This window comes from Mastigoproctus giganteus, chromosome 5 (assembly GCF_048544385.1).
Source record: "Mastigoproctus giganteus isolate SK-2022 chromosome 5, ASM4854438v1, whole genome shotgun sequence".
In the NCBI taxonomy this organism is placed as follows: domain Eukaryota; kingdom Metazoa; phylum Arthropoda; class Arachnida; order Uropygi; family Thelyphonidae; genus Mastigoproctus; species Mastigoproctus giganteus.
The window spans coordinates 198,320,425-198,340,248 of record NC_143579.1 but is presented as its reverse complement, the minus strand read 5'-3'; the positions used below and the strand labels follow the sequence as shown (position 1 = coordinate 198,340,248).

Here is a 19,824-nt window from a genome sequence, read left to right as displayed (position 1 = left end):
TAAAGGTAAATTTCTGCACATCTATTCTACAGCTGTCTTTTCTCAATTTGAATTTATGTTCACTCAGGTGATTAATCTGGGCAAGAGGAAGAATCTCATCAGAATTGAGCATGCTCAAAACATTCAAGGCCTTATACACTTCAATCAGATCACCTCGCAGGTGCCTAGTCTCTAGACATTGTAATTTGCAAAACTTTAACCTTTCTTGGTAAAAGCACCCCTTTGTTCCATTCATTAATCTTGTTGCCCTTCTCTGTACTCATTTCAGCAACTCTAGATTCTTCCAAAAATGTGGCCTCCAGACCTGTATTTTTTTTATTTTTTTATTTTTTTAGGAAAACCCCAAGCACGAAAGGTATCAAAACCTATAGTACTTAGTACCGTGCATGGGTTAAAGGAGAAGTACAGTACTCAAGATGTGGCCTGACCACTGCCTCATACAAGGGGACAATCACCCCCTTATCCCAGCTAGCAAAATTCCTTTATATCACTGACAAGACATCATGAACTACTCTTGCAGCCTTTGTGCACTGTTCAGAAAACTTCATATCTGCATTTAATGCATAATATATGCATCAGGGGCAGAAAATGCTTTAAAAGATTTTGTCATTTATAGTCTACTATCAATCACATTAAAAACTATATTTTCTTGGAAAATTTATTTTCCTGTAATATAGTTTTAACACACACCACATTAATTAAAGCAAGTATTTAGAAGCCAAGCTCATCCTATCAATGTTCATTGGTCATATGGATGAAATGACTGAATGTAAAAACCATTAATGCCATTATGTTATGTAAATTTAACATTTAAGGATTTTTATTGATCACAATAACAAAATGACTGAATAAAGCCTTTAGATCTTGATTCATTTTACTGTAGTACTGCTTAATTAGTCCTTACATGTATTAATGTAATTATTTTATGATATAAAGCAATATTTGCTCTTTTATAAATATTACTGTTTCAATTTTAGAGCACCTACTTGCTAAATATGGTGCAGCTCTCATTGTCCCTTTGTCTTGTTAATTTATCAAGATGTTCCAAAAAGTTTTAGGTTTTAAAACTTATTTTGTCCTGATTGCAGGCATCAAGGTCATCCTAATTTAGAAGAAAGTTTTCTTTCATGCAGAACCCTTTACAATATTGTTTCGCTATTCACTCAGACTCAATACATTATTGACAGACTGGCATACATTTGCTAACAGAATCCAATCATCTGATGAAAGACCAGAAATCTTAAAACAGCTATTATGACAATCCTTTTTCTTTAATTTAATAGGATTGCTTATATTTGGGTGAGGCTATTTGTTTTAAAAGATATTAGCAACTTAAGTTAACATGTGGAAGATGATGTCACCTCAAAATTGAACATAAGGCCAAGCCCGCTTTGATGGGTGACTTTCCGCTATTGTTACTGTAGTGGCCAATGCATATTGGAGACAGAAAACTGAATGGAGAAGTGAATATACTAGTTTCAAGGCCCCTGTATACTGAAATATAACCCCACATTTATTACTGAAACATTAAAAACTTTTGTCTTTTGTAAAGGTTCACTAAAGATAACAGGCTATACCAGAACTGAATACTATTTATTATTAACCATATGGTGCAAGGAAGCCTCAGGCTTATGCTGCACCAACCAAGCAAAAAAAAAAAATTCTGAGTTACCCTGAGAGAGTGAGAGAGAGAGAGAGAGAGAGAGAGAGAGAGAGAGAGAGAGAGAGAGAGAGAGAGAGAGAGGGGGGGGGGACTCACCACCAAGAAAGAGAAGAATGATAATATCAGGCTCAGGATCCTTCGTGTGCCAAGCTCATACTCAACAGATGTGAGCCCCTGGGATAATACTAAACTTTAAGATGGATTCTCAATAACATTCTCTACTTACATAACTATAACACACAACCAAATGAAATTAGCCTGTTGGCACATTTTTACCTTATTTAGTAGAATTATTGAACTTTTAAAGAAGCTGTGGAAAAAATGGCAGACAGGGGAATAGAGGAGTCAAATAACCTTCCCCTCCATCCACAAACCAACAACAGGTTAAACTCAATGCAGTGCTTTGATAGTGTGGTGTTCTTTTTGCCTCTAAATTTCAATCCCTTTATCTCATTATAACACAGTAAATATCAATATTTGTATTATAACACAGCATTTATTTAAATATATTAAGACACAGTGATATAATAGTGCTGTCTCTTTCTTTTAAAAAGAATACTTAAATACAATCCTTGTAGTTATCCCCTCCCCTCAAATTTTCTACCTGTAACTACAGGATGCATAAATTACCATGGATTCCAATTTTGGAATAACTGTATAAATGAAATACATATATTAACTGATATACCTTTGTTGATGTACTAATCAGTATTTGTTCTTCTTTTGAAGATGTAATGAGAGGAACACGACAGATAGGTTTCATTTCCATTTCTCTTTTCTGCAGAGTTGCTTCACAACTTTCAATCAACTCCTGAATAAGATAATACTTCGCTTCAGCTAGTAGCTCAGCAATCTCTCTTGATGACTCTGGGAGTGGAACCGAGCCATCACGCAGAAAATTTAATATAGTTCCAAAGTGCTTACCACATCGGTCAATTAAGATCCATCCTGTAAAAAATCAAATAACATTATGCAGGAAGCCCCTTCTACCAAAAACAAATATTTTTTCTGATCTTCATAGTTAAATCAATTACTATTATGTATCAAAGAAATTCCATTATTTAACATAGAATTTCTTTTGGAAATATCATATCATTGTAATATTATGCTATTATTTGTCATAATTCTAATAAACTTCTAATTACCACCAACCTATGCATTAATGTCATAGGGAGAAAAAAAAAGAGAGTTATACCCAGATTTACCTTGTAATAAGGTTGCCTATGTTATTATAAGGAGTTCACTTGCACACTAGCAAGACTTGTTATCAGAAGAGCACCAGTCCAGGAACTCTAGTAGATTTATTGAATCTACAGAAGCATGTTCAAGAGGAAGTAATACTCTTGATCTGATTATCAGCAGTGATTATTCATGCATTAAGAATTTGCAGATAAAGGAACCACTAGGTGGCAGTGATCACAGTGTACTGATGTGGGATTTACCTAAAAATGTAACTACCATTAGGGATAAAGGGAATGATTTTTGATTTTGCAAAGGTGACTACAGTGGTCTCAGACAGTTTTTAAATTTTATGCAGTGGGACCAACTGATGATGTTACCTACAGCAAATTCTAAATGGGAAGCATTCAAGGAAGTAATCTTGGAAGCTACAAAGCTTTTTGTTTCAACTAAGAAATAGTGTTCAAGGTTTAGGCCTAAATGGATGTCAGATGAATTAATAAGACTCGTTGCAGATAAGAAAAATGCATGGGATGCATAGAAATTATCAGACAAAACAGAAGCCCATGGTAGATATACACTAGTCTGTAATCAAGTCACCAGGGAGGTTAGCCAAGAAAAGACAGATAACAAGAAATCTTTGGCAAAGGATGCAAAGAAAAATAGCAATGACTTCTTTACTTAGGTAAACTCTAAAAGAAAGGGGATGAATCAGATTGGTCCACTTCATATCGATGGTTTGACTGTTGATGATCCTGCTCAGGTAGCTGACAAACTGAATGAGTATTTTGCATCTGCATTCACATGAGGAGTTAACTTATTTCAGAAACTTTTAGAATGGTGTAATAAGTACATTCAATTGATGTGGTGATTACTTTGAATAAAAATAAAACCATATCTGAGCTACTTCACTTTGTGCTCTTTTTATGCACCAGTCCAGGAACTCTAATACCACACCTTGTATATATAAGTGCCTATTGTCTTCATCACGTCTGATCATCTACACTGGTGTTCAAAGAAAGTGCATCACCTAAGAATTTCACATTTCTAACCCTTTTTTGAGATGGTATGTTACATTAATGACTAGCATCACAAATAGAAATATAAACCTAGCATCACAAATAGAAATATAAACAAAAGATATTTATTAATATTTAAGGCAAAGCTAAGCAATATTTAACAGGTGCTCTCAAAATATTCCAAAATGAGCATTTGCAACCTTTATACAACAGTTTTGGTAAACACAACAATTATAGCTGAAATGTTATCAGAAGCCCTCAATTTGCTTCAGTTTATCATTTTAAATGGAAAACAAAATGAAAAGTTCACCAGGTGCAAACTAATATTTAGTTGAACCACCTATGGCCCTGATGACAGCAGCACATGGTCGAGGCATTGACAAGGTCAATTTCTGAAGATAATCAACTGATAGTTCATGGTTCCAAACACAAATTATGGCTTCCTGAAGTTCACGAAGGGTCTTTGGTTTCTTTTATGGCAACTGCAGATTCCACACTATGCCAATATTCCTCTATAGGATTCAGGTCCAAGTTGTTTCCTGGCCAGCTAAGAGTTATAATGGACCGTTCTTCCAACAATTTTTTCACCTGTAACAAATGTCAACACATTACTGTCAAACCTCTAACGCAGAAATAAAGCTAAAGTAACTACAGAAGTGCCTTCTTACACTTTTTGCCCAATGACAAGGAGCAGCGTCGTCCTGAAAAGATGCAGTTACTTGGCAGGTTGAAATGGTCTCTAATGGTTGGCAGCAATTTGCATTCCAATATAGCCAGGTATCCATTGGCATTTACAGAACCCTTTATAAACTGCAGGTGACCTACTCCGCGATACGAAATGCACTCCCATATCATTTGACTGGCAGGGAATTTCACTGTAGACTCATCATTGTAAGGACGACGGGCTACAAGTCCATTTTTGAAGAGGTGTCTTCTGACTGTTACTGCACTTGCTACCACTCCTCTATGTTCTTGCCATTCTCTTTTCAGCTCAGATGAAGAAGCTTTATGGTTTTTAAGGCATAAGCACTTCAAAATGCAGTCCTGTTTTGGCATAGAGACTCATTTGCATCCGGTTCCTTTTTTCCTATCAGCAGTATTCTTGAGTTTGGAAAGAAATTTACTCTGTCGACTGATTACAAGACACTATAAGCAATATGACAGGAAGAACATCCTTCCTCATGTAAAGCAATGATAGCACTCTTTCTTCGTGGCGTCAACTGCACGTAACTCACCATCCTGACACAAGCAAGCAATGACTGCAATTCTTGCAGAGCGTGCTTATATAGCTGAAAGTAACAGCTGAGGCAATATTACATAATCGCTTATGCGTGTCAATCTTATCTGATGCAATCTGTAAGAAATATTGCCATATACTTACGTTATTCAGACGACAATTACAATTTTAAGGGGTGATGCACTTTCTTTGAACTACAGTGTATCTGCACAAAACTGAGGGACTCCCACTGAATGGATTTTTATGAAATTTTGTATTTGGGCTTGCTAGAAACATTTGTTGATCCAAATGAAATTTCATTTAAAAATAATCCTATCTATATCATTTTATTAAGTATTCTATAAAGTTATAACCTTAGTAATTAATGATGTGAAGCTAACTATATTTACTTTTCATTTCTATTAATCAGAGAAAATGGGGAAAAAAATCATTTAAGTTTAGAAAAAAATTTAATGTACCTGAAAGGTAACACAATACATAAATTAACTAATTTGTTATGTGCATTTGCATATATATATATATATATAAGTTAGTAGTCGTGAAAGGCAATGTGTTAATTTTATGGTACTGCAAGTATGCAACGTGGTATACCTCATCACCTGCCGTACTTGCAATATAAAGTATGTTGGCCAAACCAGCAATAAACTGCATCTAAGGCTTAATCTTCATAGATCAGACATCAACAGCTACAATAACGGAAAAAAACTATGGCAAACAGGAACATGAAATAGAATACAAACATTTCCAGAAGGATTGCTTCTCTAATATCTACATCTCCATCTTAGCCCATATACCAGACCCTGCTTTAAGAAACAGACAAGAAGAAATGTTTATGCTGAAACTTAAAACACTGTATCGTTATGACCTAAACAAATTTAGCCATAGTATCATTACCAGCTCTATAGAAAACCTCTGTATTTATGAGAAATTTCAAATGGTTAAATGTGTAAGCAAACCAAGACGCCACAAAAAATGCAAATCAAGAAATAATAATTCAAACAATCACAAACTAGGTAGCTTTGCCCAGATTGTAACCAATTGGGACAACAAGGATATAGAGGTTCAGCAGATACATAACCTACTCTTCAGTATGAAACAGCGTTCTACAAGCTCTATTTAAATTCGTCAACAGTTATGAATTCAAAACTAAACACCTATTCCACCTGCTGTTCGATATTCGTAAATTTAAACTAAACACTATAAATAATAATATTAATAACGAGTATTGTACCATTATATTAAAATTTCAGAACGTCTATGGATTGCATCGATATAAACCATTGCATTAACTCGCACGCCGATCTCCTTCCAGCCAATTGCCAAAACATTAGAATCAAAGCTAGATACAGATATGATAAACCATTTGGCCTTCTTGCCTGCAATTACAAATCCCTTGCTACCAATATGGACAAAGTACTATTAGACGCCAACACATGCATTTTCCACAAGGCAGAACTACAGCCATATGTTAATCCCCATCACGGTCATATATCTGGTAACATGGAGATTATACCTCACCAGGAACTGAGAAACATTCTTTCTTATGGATACAAATTCAGATTGTTTAAAAAACCACCTAAACACATTCAAAAAACAGTTACATCATGACCTCCTTAACTACTGCTTCATGCTTGCCTATAAATACAACATACCTATTGAAGCTTTCCACATGTGGATAAATACGGTGTCATCAAATCTATTAAATAAAGCCTTAATGCCAAACGGATCACCACTAACCACTATCAACTGCAATATATCCATAATTAAAAAACAGTTATCAGAGCTACATGTTTGTTATTTGGTTTTTAGGAGCAGTAGCAACTTAGGTCTTATTGCTCCGGGGATATGTGGTGGTCATGCCCTGACCTTTCCGCATCCTCCGTATTTAGTGGTCATGGGCTCGAACCCCGGTCTAATCAAGAAGCGTGTGCTACACACTGCTCCTCCTGCCCACCTGGCTATGGAGGCGCCGCAGAGCTACATGACCAATTTATTATTACAATTTGACAAAGCCGCTAGTAACTATGCTTTCATATGTAAAGCTTTTTACTTCCACACATTACATACTAAACTCAAGTCTAGTGATACATACAAGCCAGTGACAAACAATAGCAATATCATAACAAAAAAGCTAATAGCTATCAACAAAAAACTAAAACTCAGTATTAATAATTATAGTTTTCCATATATATATACTGCATACCAAAGTTCCATAAGATTCCAATAGGCTTCAGATTCATTACTTCATGCCAGAACAGTTATGCATACAAACCCAGCAAAAGCTTAGAATAACTATTGAAACCTATCATTAACATCTTGCCTAACAGAAAGATAATCAACAACAATATCCCTATTATAAATGCCTTAGCATTAGCATTAGTAGAGGCATTTGATGCAAGAAAGCAAGCTTATGCAGCATCAGCCAAAAAAAAAAAAAAAAAAAAACCCACTTCCACTTCACCCCTCTGTTCGTTCAAAATACCTGTCCAGCTGAGCCTTAAACTTATTTAGGCTATCAACCTCCACGACAAGGGATGGAAGTCTGTTCCACCAACCAACCACCCGCTGGCTAAAGGCAAATTTCCGCACGTCTATCCTACATCTGTCTTTCCTCGATTTGAATTTATGCCCTCTCAGGTGATTATTCTGAGCTAGAGGAAGAATCCCATCAGCATTGAGCATGCTTAAACCATTCAAGGCTTTATACACCTCTATCAGATCACCTCGCTGGTGCCTAGTCTCCAGACACTGTAATTTGCAAAACTTAAGCCTTTCTTCGTAAGAGCACCCCTTTGTTCCATTCACTAATCTTGTTGCCCTTCTCTGTACTCGTTCCAGCAGCTCTACATCCTTCTTAAAATGAGGCCTCCAGACCTGTATACAGTACTCTAGGTATGGCCTGACCATTGCCTTATACAAGGGAATAATCACCTCCTTATCCCTGCTGGAAAAATTCCTGTATATCATTGACAATACTCCATGAGCTACTCTTTCAGCCCGTCTGCACTGCTCAGAGAACTTCATATCTGCCTACACAAATACCCCCCAAGTCCCTTTCATTCTCTACCACTGTCAGTGTAGTACCACAGAGTTGATACGCTGCTCTGGGGTTGCTGTTTCCCATGTGTAGTACTTTATATTTGTCAATGTTAAACTTCATTTGCCACCTCTCAGCCCATCTGCTCAACCTTTCCAGATCCTGTTGCAGCAGCATAGTGTCAGTAGTGTCCTTGACAACCCTGCCAACCTTTGTATCGTCTGCAAACTTGGACATTAAGCTTGATATACCATCATCAATATCATTTATAAATACAGAAAACAATAATGGACCCAACACTGAGCCCTGAGGGACTCTACTAATAACATTAGTCCACGATGAGCAGTGTCCATTGATTACCACTCTCTTGTCTTCTCCCCCTCAACCACCCCTTTATCCATAGCAGCAATTTGCCTCCAATGTCACACTGCTCCAATTTGTGTAGCAGTCTTCCATGTGCAACAGTATCAAAAGCCTTTCTAAGATCCATGTATATAATATCAAAGCTATTCCCTGCCTCCAGTTCTTTTGTGACTGCATCATAGTATCCAATCAAATTGGTCAGGCAAGACTTCCCCTTAACAAAACCATGCTGTGTCCGAGCTATAACTGAAGTCTTGTCTAAATGATCCTGCAGTGCTTCTTTAACCAGTGCCTCCATTAATTTTCCTGGAACAGAAGTTAAGCTCAAAGGTCTATAATTACTTGTGTCAGCCTTTGATCCTCCTTTGTGAATTGGGATCACATTTGCACATTTCCAGTCAATGGGTACCTCCCCTGAGTCCAAGGAAGCTCTCATAATTATGGCTAAGGGTTTACTTACTTCCTTTGCTGCCCCTTTAATATAATTGGATAGATCCCATCCACCCCAGGTGCCTTTCTTGTGTTTATCTTCAATAATTTCTCCTCCACTTTACTGCCAGTTATTTCAAGATTCTGTAGCTTACTGCTAGAGTTGAATACACCTCTGGCATTCCCCTCGCTGAATAACTCCTCATGTGTGAATGTCGATGCAAAATATTCATTTAGTTTGTTAGATACCTGAGCAGGATCATCAACAGTTGACCCATCAATATCAAGTGGACCAATCTGATTCATCCCCTTCCTTCTAGAGTTTACATAAGTAAAGAACTCTTTGCTGTTTTTCTTTGCATCCCTTGCCAAGGATTTCTTGTAATCTGCCTTCGCCTGCCTAACCTCCTTTGTAACTTGGTTGCATATCAACTTGTATCTATCATAGGCTTCTGTGTCATGTGTTAATTTGTAAGTATCCCATGCATTTTTCTTCTCTGCCATATGCCTCATTAGTTCATCTGACATCCATTTTGGCCTAAACCTTGAACAATATTTCTTAGTTGGTATGTAAAGCCTAGTAGCTTCCAAGATAAGTTCTTTGAATGCTTCCCATTTTGAATTTGCTGTTGGTAACATCATCAGTTGGTCCCACTGTATAGAATTTAAACACTGTCTCAGTCCATCATAGTCGCCTTTACGGAAGCAATAACCCTTCCCTTTACCCCTAATGGTAGTTACCTCTTTGAGTAAATCCCACTTCAGCACACTGTGATCACTGCCACCTAGTGGTTCATTTATCTGCAGATTCTTAATGCATGAAGAATCACTGCTGATAATCAAATCAAGAGTATTACTCCCTCTAGTTGCCTCCCAAACATGGTGATGTAGAAAACAATCATCCAATAAATCCACAAAAGCCCTGCTAGTGTGTGAGTGACCAGCCCCCCAAATTCCAGTCAATATCTGGGAAATTAAAATCTCCCATTATACGACTCTCTGATTTACTGGCCCACTCTATTTCCCTGTACAGTTTCTTATTATACTCATCAGAGTCATTAGGCCTATAGCACACTCCTACTCTCAATTTTGATCTCCCAATGCTTATGTCACACCAAACTGACTCAACACTGCACTGTCCAGCGATGTCGACTGGCTTCACTTCCTTGGTTTTTATGTGTTTCTTAACTAATAGCATAACCCCTCCCCCCTTCCTATCCTGTCTATCCTTTCTGTAGACGTTGTACTCCCCAAATTCCAGTTCTGCATCCCTTATATCTGTGTGACACCACGTCTCTGATATCCCAACAATATCTGCCTTTGATGTTTTGAGCAATACCTCAAATTCATCAAATTTGTTTACTAAACTCCTAGCATTGGTGTACACGCAAGTATACCTGCACCTGTTTCTATTCTTAGCTACCCTAACACAACCCATGTGTTTACTTGTACCGCAATGGCTCCCAGCAGTCTCTGAAATATCAAGCATCTTGTTTTTCAGGCTTCTGCTCATTCTAATAGAAGCAGTGCAAGAATCTCTTTCACCTCTGCCAGTGGCTACTGTCAATCTATTGGTCTTTGTCTCCCCCCAAGCTAGCAGTTTTCCGACCCACCTAACACTGCCTCGATAGCATCAGCAAATATTCTTGCACCCTTTCTATTTAAGTGTATCCCATCCCTGTAGAAGCAATCTCTCCTGTTAACAAGTACAGTCCAAGCTGAAAAAAATTTTACCCCTTACATAGTAACAATATATCCCATATACAAACCTTTGACTTCAATAGCCTATTTACAAGCATAGATCAAGCCAATTTGAAGCTTGTCCTAAACAACCTGTATAATAGATACACACATACAATAGACTGCAAACCTATAAATTGGAATAATCTGATCAATTTATGCATTTCCAACAACTACATTTTCGACAGTAAAACAGTTTACCAACAAACCATAGGTAACCCTATGGGCAGCCCAGCCAGCTGTATCATTGCCAATCTATACCTGTACTGGTACGAAACATCACTACCTCCGGATATCTGCATATTCAGATATATTGATGATTTGTTTGTAATAAATTGCCCCAACTTCATAAAAAACCTTGCCAATATATACCCTACCAAGCTCACACTAGAAAAAACCAATGATAATAACAATGCTGCTAACTACTTGGATTTAGATATAGACCTCAACAACCCCGACACCACGGTCAATATATATAATAAGCGCAACGCCTTTAACATTAATGTATTCAGCTTCATGCATTGGCATTCGAATATTTCCAAAAAAGTACATGCCAATATCATCTTATCTCAAATCATCAGAATAGCCACTATATACAATAGCAAACAACTGATAGTTAGCAACATCAGAAACCTTTCTAAGCAACCAGTTTCCGACAGTCTATCTGTATTACCACATAAAAAAAAGCTCTAGGTATTATCAAATATAAAAAATTGATTAACTGTACTATTGATATCAATATATCATGGCTAACTGATATTCCATAACTGCTATGCTTGTACATATATATAGTCAATACTCCTAGCCTCTTTGGATCTTACAAGTGTAGAAAACTTGTACCCTCTGACTGGCTATCAATTGGAGTATTCATTTACCACTTATATATTATTATTTTATCTATTTATCTACTTTTTATTTTTTATCTTCATATATCTTACATAAACATCTGAAGGATGCTCACAGAACTACATTCAGGGTCCTACTATAGGAATGGGTATAGCAACTTCACTGTGCCCTACATCATCTTTTTGTCTTCTTCAATACTCTTTATGCTTTCCTACCCCCTATATTTTCATTTCTCGTGAGCCATTAGTTTACTGAATGCAATACCCGAGATGCTCCTTTTCTGCTTTAAAACACTTTCCTCGCCTATATAAAGTTCAGCGACTTTTTACTTCTACTTTGCTAGCCTATTATTCCTTTCTATCCTGGGATGCATTCCTTCACCCGTTTAACCTTAAAAGGGTAACCCTTTTTACATTCGTAACAAATCGATTTAACTAATTTTAATTTACTACTTTGCTAATTTAAAATATTTTAATACATCTCCAACTCGCGACACATGGGGTAACCAGCCCAACTTATTTAATTAATTTAGTTAATTTTAAATGTTCCCGATTTCTTACACCAGGGGTCGCCGCTTTATATCATTTACCACATTCATTTTAAACCTTTTATTTCTCCACAGCAGTACAGATTGCGACAACCTACATGATCCCATTTCTTGCTTTCTGTTCCGTTTGCCCTTTATTCTCCATACTTAGTGTTACTAGTACCATAACATTAACACACTGCCTTTCACGACTGCTAACTTATGTAGCAATTATGGTCGCTGGGTACATTCTGCATATAGCAGTGTCCCAGGTCCATAAACCATTATTACTATATTTTTATTATTAATAATATCTTCAACTGTAGCTTCCTTTAAAACATTTAAGATATTATTAATAATATCTTAAACTGTAGCTTCCTTTAAAACACACACACACACACACACATATATATATATATATATGCAAAGCACCTATTGTCTTCACCATGTCTGTCCATTTGCATGTAACAGAGGGCCTGCCATTCATCAGATTTTCAGGAAATTTTGTATTTGAGTTGTTTTCATAAAAGCAACATATTAATTACTATGGCAGAAATGAAATAAGCAAAAACAGTTTTGATAAAGTTAAAAACAATCAAATTAAATTGTAACTTTTATTACTTGGGCAGACTACATACATAACAGGTCAAACCTGAAAGAGCATGCAAAGAGCCAATGATACAAGCTCAGTAAAACAAATTCAGTATATGGAGTTAAAACTGCTCCAATTTTTTTTAAAAATGGTTATTGCTACATCTTATCACTTATGCTACACACTGTTATCACATAAACTGATATTAGAATATCAGTTTTATCTCAGTTTGGACAGTTCATAAAAATGACAAGTGCTACTAACTGAGGGCACTCCGGTCGTGGAAGAGAACAGTCGGGATTTTTGGCTGCTGTAAAGGGTTAAGTATTTTCAATTTTTACCGTATTCTTCATTAATTAACATAATACATTGTGTTTTACAGAGATATTAAATAGGTTTGGCAGAGTTCGTTAGCTGCTTATTTTGAATTTAACCAGTGATTTTTGGAAGTTACGACTCCCGGTAACTTCCAAAATATTGGCGCCAATATTATTATTATTATTATTAATATCCATATGATGCAAGAAAGCCTGAGGCTTATGCTGCACCAGGGGGGAAAAAAGTTCCCGAGTAACCCTGAGAGAGAGAGAGAGAGAGAGAGAGAGAGAGAGAGAGAGAGAGAGAGAGAGTCAAAAGTAGAAGGGAATCACCAAGAAAGAGAAGAATGATGATATCCAGCTCAGGACCCTGGGTGTACCAAGCCCATACTCACCAGATGTGAGCCCCCAGGATTACATTGTTGAACTAGCTGCCATATTGTAGTCGATAAGAAATAGCATAACATATATATACCTCGAAGTGATAGCATAAGGTATAAAGTAAAACTAGATGGCGTAATAAGAACCACTGTATTAGGAATCTGTTAGCTTATTACAGTATTATCAATTAATCAAAAATATCATTAATCTTATTAAATTTCATTATTAATTAAATTGTATTTAAACAGAAATCATTACCCAGACGAGAGTTGTGAAGCAAAGATCACAGACTAGTAGAGCGCTGACTTGTAGGAGAAACGAAGGGGTGATTCTCCAATGAATCACAGTCTCAAAAAATGTGCAAAATGTGAAATGTTTGCCGACCTTTCTAAAACAGGGCATGATCTAGCAAAGGAGGATGCCTTTGTGTGTGTGCAAGTTGTCTAGAGTGTCAAGAAATTAGGCACTAACTCAGTGTTGTGATGGGCATCTATGAAAGCTTGATGTGTAGGGTAAATGCCCTTGAAGAAATTAATGAGGGGCCCATCAAACTCTCAGCTGCCCAGCTCAATAGCAGAGCTCACAACTGTGCATCAGGCAACACAGAGGCAATCTCCAAGGCACACTAACTCAGCATTGTGATGGGCATCTATGAAAGCTTGAGGTGTAGGGTAAATGCCCTTGAAGAAATTAATATGAGGGGCCCATCAAGCTCTCAGCTGCCCAACTCAATAGCAGAGCTCACAACTGTGCATCAGGCAATCTCCAAGGCAGAATGCACTGGTCCCAAAGGAACTAGTTATTGTTGGTGACTATTGTTAGGGAGACGGGGAATATACTATGCAAGAAGGATGGGTGGAACAGGACCAGGGAATGTTTCCCAGGGCAAAGGTTGATAATGTTGTAGAGAATATATCATCTCAGCAGAGCACAAAAGATGATATTGATGTACACGTTGGAACTAACGACATTACGAGTAAGATCTGAAAATTTACTCAAGTACAGGTCAATGTTGAAAAAAAAGTTGCGAGTTAGGTTTGAATGTGAAAGTGTCTGCAATTCTGCCCAAACACGATAGGAGGGAGTATATGATGAGAGCCTCGTCAAGATTTTGCCCTGGAAAGATTGTGCAAGGGGTAGAATTTTTTTCAGCCTGGTCTGTGCTTGTTGACAGGAGAGACTGCTCCTACAAGGATGGGGTACACTTAAATAGAAAGGGTGTAAGAATATTTGCTGATGCTATAGAGGCAGTTAGGTGGGTCAGAAAACTGCTAGTTTGGGGAGATACACAGACTTAAAGTCTAACAGTGGCCACAGGTAGAGACAAAAGTGAATTTTGCACTGATGCTATTAGAATGAGCAGTAGCCTGGAAAGCAAGGTAATGGAGATTTCCAGGACTGCTGGGAATCATAGTGGAACAAGTAAATACATGAGCTGTGTCAGGTACATAGCTCATGTATTAACTAGGAGTATTAACTATACTAGGATTATTAACTAAACTAGGAGTATTAACACTAATACTAGGAGTATCAACTATACTCCTAGTATTAGTGTACATGAGCATGTACACTAATACTAGGAGTATAGTTAATAAATTTGATGAGCTTGAAATGCTAGTCAAGACATCAAAGGCAGATATTGTTGGGATATAAGAGAAGTGGTGTCACACAGATATAAGCAGTGCAGAATTGGAATTTGAGGAGTACAATGTGTACAGAAAGGATAGACAGGACAGGAAGGATTATGCTGTTAGTTAAGAAACACATAAAATCTAAGGAAGTGCATCCAACTGATGTTGGTGGGCAATGCAATGCTGAGTCTGTTTGGTGTGACATAAGCACAGGTAAAGGAAAAATTACAGTAGGTGTGTGTTATTGGCCTAATGTATCTGATGATTATAATGAGCAACTGTGCAGAGAAATATAGAGTGGACCAGTAAATCAGAATGTCTTATAATGGGCGATTTTAACTTTCAAGATATTGACTGGAACTTGTGGGTTGGTTACTTGCACATTAGCAAGGCCTTTGTGGATTTATTGCATGACTGTTTTCTACTGCAACATGTTCAAGAGGCAACCAGAGGGAGTAATACTCTTGATCTGATTATCAGCAGTGATTACAATGTACTGATGTGGAAATTACATAAAGCTGTAACTACCATCAAGGCTAAAGGGAAGAGCTTTTGATTTCGTAAAGGTGACTACAGGGGTGGTGGTAGTAGTAGTAGTGGCATGTGATGCAAGAAAGCAAGTGTATGAGCTTATGCAGCATCAGCCAAAAAAAAAAAAAAAAACACACCATTCCCTCCAAATGCCTGTCCAGTTCCTCCGTAAATTTATTCAACCTAAATCTCTGGGTCTTAGACAGTTTTTAAATTCTGTACAGTGGGATCAACTGATGATGTTACCAAGGTTGAATTCTAAATGGGAAGCCAACTAAGAAATACTGTTCAAGGTTTTGGCCTAAATGGATGCCAGATGAACTAATGAGGCTCGTGGCAGAGAAGAAAAATGTATGGGGTGCATATGAAGTATCGGGTGACAGGAAGGCTATGGCAGATATAAACTAGTTCTGTAATCAAGTCACAAAGGAAATTAGGCAGGCGAAGGCAGATTACGAGAAATCTTTGGCAAAGGATGCAAAGAAAAACAGCAAAGAGTTCTTTACTTATGTAACCTCTAGAAGTTAAGGGATGAATCAGATTGGACCACTTAACATAGATGGGTTGACTATTGATGATCATGCTCAGGTAGCTGATAAACTGAATGAGTATTTTGCATCTACATTCACACATGAAGAGTTATTCAATGAGGGGAATTCCAGAAGTTTATCAAACTCTTAACAAGGAGCTAAGTGATTTTGTAATAACTGAGAGCAAAGTGGAGGAGAAATTGTTGAACTTAAACATAAGGAAGGCACCTGGGGTGGACGGGATCTATCCAGTTATATTAAAGGAGGCAGCAAAGGAAGTAAGCAAACCGTTAGCCATAATTATGAGAGCTTCCTTGGACTCAGGGGAGGTCCCCATGGACTGGAGGTGTACAAATGTGTCACCAATTCACAAAGGGGGGTTCAAAAGGTGACACAAGTAATTACAGACTGGTTAGTTTAACTTCTGTTCTGGGTAAAATTAATGGAGGCACTGGTTAAAGAAGCACTGCAGTATCATCTAGACAAGACTAGATGATACTGCAGTGCTTCAGTATCATCTAGACAAGACTGCAGTAATAGTTAAGACACAGCATGGGTTTAAAGGGAGGTCTTGTCTGACCAATTTGATTGGACACTATGATGTGGTCACAAAGGAACTGAATGCCAAAAATTATTTTGGCATCATATACTTGGATTTCAGGAAAGCTATTGATACTGTTGCACATGGAAGACTGCTGTACAAATTGGAGAGGTATGGCATTAAAGGTAAGTTGCTACAATGGATTAAGGGATGGTTGAGTAGAAGACGACAGAGAGTGGTAATCAATGTACACTTCTCTTTGGGGACAAATGTTATTAGTGGAGTTCCCCAGAGCTCAGTGTTGGGCCCATTGTTTCGTATATTTATCAATGATACTGATGAAGGTACATCAGTTTTAATGTCCAAGTTTGCAGATGATACAAAGGTAGGCAGGGTTGTTAATGACAGTATGCTACTTCAACTGGATCTAGATAACTTGGGCAAATGGGCTGAGAAGTGGCAACTGAAATTTAACATTGATAAATGCAAAGTACTGCATATGGGTAGCAATAACCAAAGAGAAACGTACCAACTGTGTAGTACCACACTCAGGGAAGTGGAAAGTGAAAAAGACCTGGGGGTAACTGTGCAGTCAAATACGAAGTTCGCTGAGCAGTGCAGATGGGCTGCCAGGGCAGGTCATGGAGTCTTATCAATGATATATAGGAATTTTTCTAGCAGGGATAGGGAGGTGATTATCCCATTATACAAGGCAATGGTCAGGCCACACCTAGAGTACTGTATACAGGTCTGAAGGCCTCATTTTAGGAAGGATGTAAAGTCTAGAACGAGTAAAAAAAAGGTCAACATGATTGGTGAGCAGAACAAAAGGGTGCTCTTACCAAGAAAGGGTTAAGTTCTGCAAACTGCAGCACCTGGAAAGTAGGCATCTGCCTGGTGATCTGACATCACATATAAGGCCTTGAGTGGGTTGAGCAAGCTGAATGCTGATGGGATTCTTCCTCTTGCTCATATTAAGAACCTGAGGGGGCACAGTTTCAAATTGAGAAAAGACAGTTGTAGAATAGATATGTGGAAATTTTCCTTTAGCCAGCCAGCGGGTAGTTGATTAGCGGAACAGACTTCCATCTTTTGTTGTGGAAGTTGAAGCTGGACAGGCATTTGGGTGAAATGGGAGGTTTTTATTTTCTTTTGACCAATGCTGCATAAGCTTGTTTTCTTGCATCGTATGCCTCTGCTAATGCTAAACCCATACCTTTCTAGAGTTCTTCCTTTGCAGTATGAAGGTGCTACAGACTAATGGTGCAGAAGGTCGCTGCTTGCCTGTAATGTTTCAACCACCCCTACTACTGTGCCTCTATCCTGTGTGACTGGTATTTACTTAAATATTCTTTTCCTTGTGTTATCTTATTCTGTGCTTGCCCTTCATTCTTGTTTCAACTAGCCAATTCAGATTGAACAATCTCTTCACCAGAAATCCTCAAACTTGCTTTATTTAATTCATAGGGTAAAAAAGGTCAGTGTTGTTCTTGGAAATTTTTATTTACTTGCATAAGTCAGGCTATTTCAATTAGATGGGGTCAACTTTTATTATTTATTGGTATTTTTTCAGAATGATTATGGCTTTGGTTGGTCAGTGAGTATAAAAAGATCCTTTTGTTTAAACCTGATTAATAATGGCTGCATACCCTTGCTCATTTAAATTATGATGTTATTTTTCTGACTCATTTTGGTGAAAGGTGTAGTAGAATATCACTGTTTCAGGCATTCTTTTCAAACTCTGAAAGATATCACTTTTCATTCAACAGGCTTTCAAGCAGTTGCATTTCAGTGTCTAGTTTTTAGTGTTCAAGTACTAATGCTAGTTTTTTATTGTCCTCCCAGAATTGTAATTCAACTATTTTGTAAAGTATTTTTGTTAAGAAATTTTCACATTTTCTGCAGACGTGAAAGTCTTTATTATTGTTATGCATCCAATGAAGGCAAACTCTTCATTGTTATAAACTAATGTAACTTTCATAAAGATGTCACTAGGATATTAGTTTGTCTTACATTTAAGTATTTGAAGTTTGTAACTTATTTAAAGATTAGTTAGCAGAAAGAGGGAATTCAAGTTCAAAGTAATGAAATAATGAGGCAAGTGTTTACCATGCCACACAAACATGATAACTACATGGGAGCACTGCAGCAGTAGCTTTGTTGCATATAGCTGCAGTTTGAATTTTTAAAAAGAAAATTCCTGTTCAATATAATTATTACTATTATTATTATAATTTTTGTTATTCTTAATTCTGAGAGGCTAGGAAGAAATATAAAATTACATATAGTAATTTTATGTTATTTCACATTTCTCGCCGTCAGTGCTTTCTAAGGTCTATCCTCGAGCCAGAGGATTGGCTATTTTGCATAGATATCGTTATTCACTGGCAGTGCTGCAGTAGATCAAGAGATGGGGGGGGGGGGGCAAAGGAAACCTACAGCAAAGAAAAAGGATTTATCTTCTAAAGTTTGTGTTTGTCTCTTGTATTGTAGACAGTATTGCAATTTTATTTAACAAATAGAAATGTGGCTGTATTCCTGCCTATAGATGTTTGAATTTTTACGAAAAGTTTTTTTTTTTTTTTAATCAGGATTAATGAGTTTAAGTTACAACATCACATTTAAGAAACTGTTTGGAAGATATTGTTTAGTGTTCTGCTTTAGATTTTAAGTTTCTTAAATCTAAAGCAGAAATTAAAATCTTTCTTTAGATTTTAAGATTAAAAAAAAAAAAAAAAAAAGTACAGCCAACAGGAAGGTACCAGGTATTCATCTCAATGCATCAGGGAGAATTTGAAGCTCAGAGGTTAAAAAAGTTATCATCAAATGTAGCATCTTTCTGGTTCAAGGCTTTTCTAGGAATTTTTCTCATTATTAAGAAAGAAAAAAAACAGCCATTTCTAATTAACTTCAGGAAAATGGCAAACCTGTAAGAAACTAGCTCATAAGAGTAAATAAGAAAGAAACATCGAGACAGCACTACCAAAGTCTTTTGAACAGTTTTGTAAAGTTTGGTATAAAAAAAAAATAATAATAATAAAATTTTAAAATAATTAAATAATAATAATGTTTTATAATGCTTTGTAGGTTTTCAGTTTATACAAGCACTTCCCAACTTACGTAAAATTCAACTTTCCCTAAGTTTTTTTTGCCAGCTGGTACAAACTGATAAAAATATGGAAATGTATTTTGCACTCCATAAGAATAAATGGAAGTATTGTGAAAATATTGTAATTGAACCAATAACACATTGGTTTTTTTT

The 19,824-nt window shown here is 36.9% G+C and overlaps 1 protein-coding gene across 1 annotated transcript in view; it reads right to left on the bottom strand.

Moving 5' to 3' along the window:
- LOC150085988 (BTB/POZ domain-containing adapter for CUL3-mediated RhoA degradation protein 3) overlaps nt 1-19,824 on the bottom strand; it is a 106,545-nt gene that overhangs the window by 47,492 nt on the left and 39,229 nt on the right. The window contains exon 3 of the mRNA XM_090373636.1: nt 2,352-2,611. Within this exon, the coding sequence (XP_090229762.1) occupies nt 2,352-2,611 (260 nt within the window). The remainder of the gene's footprint in view (nt 1-2,351; nt 2,612-19,824) is intronic.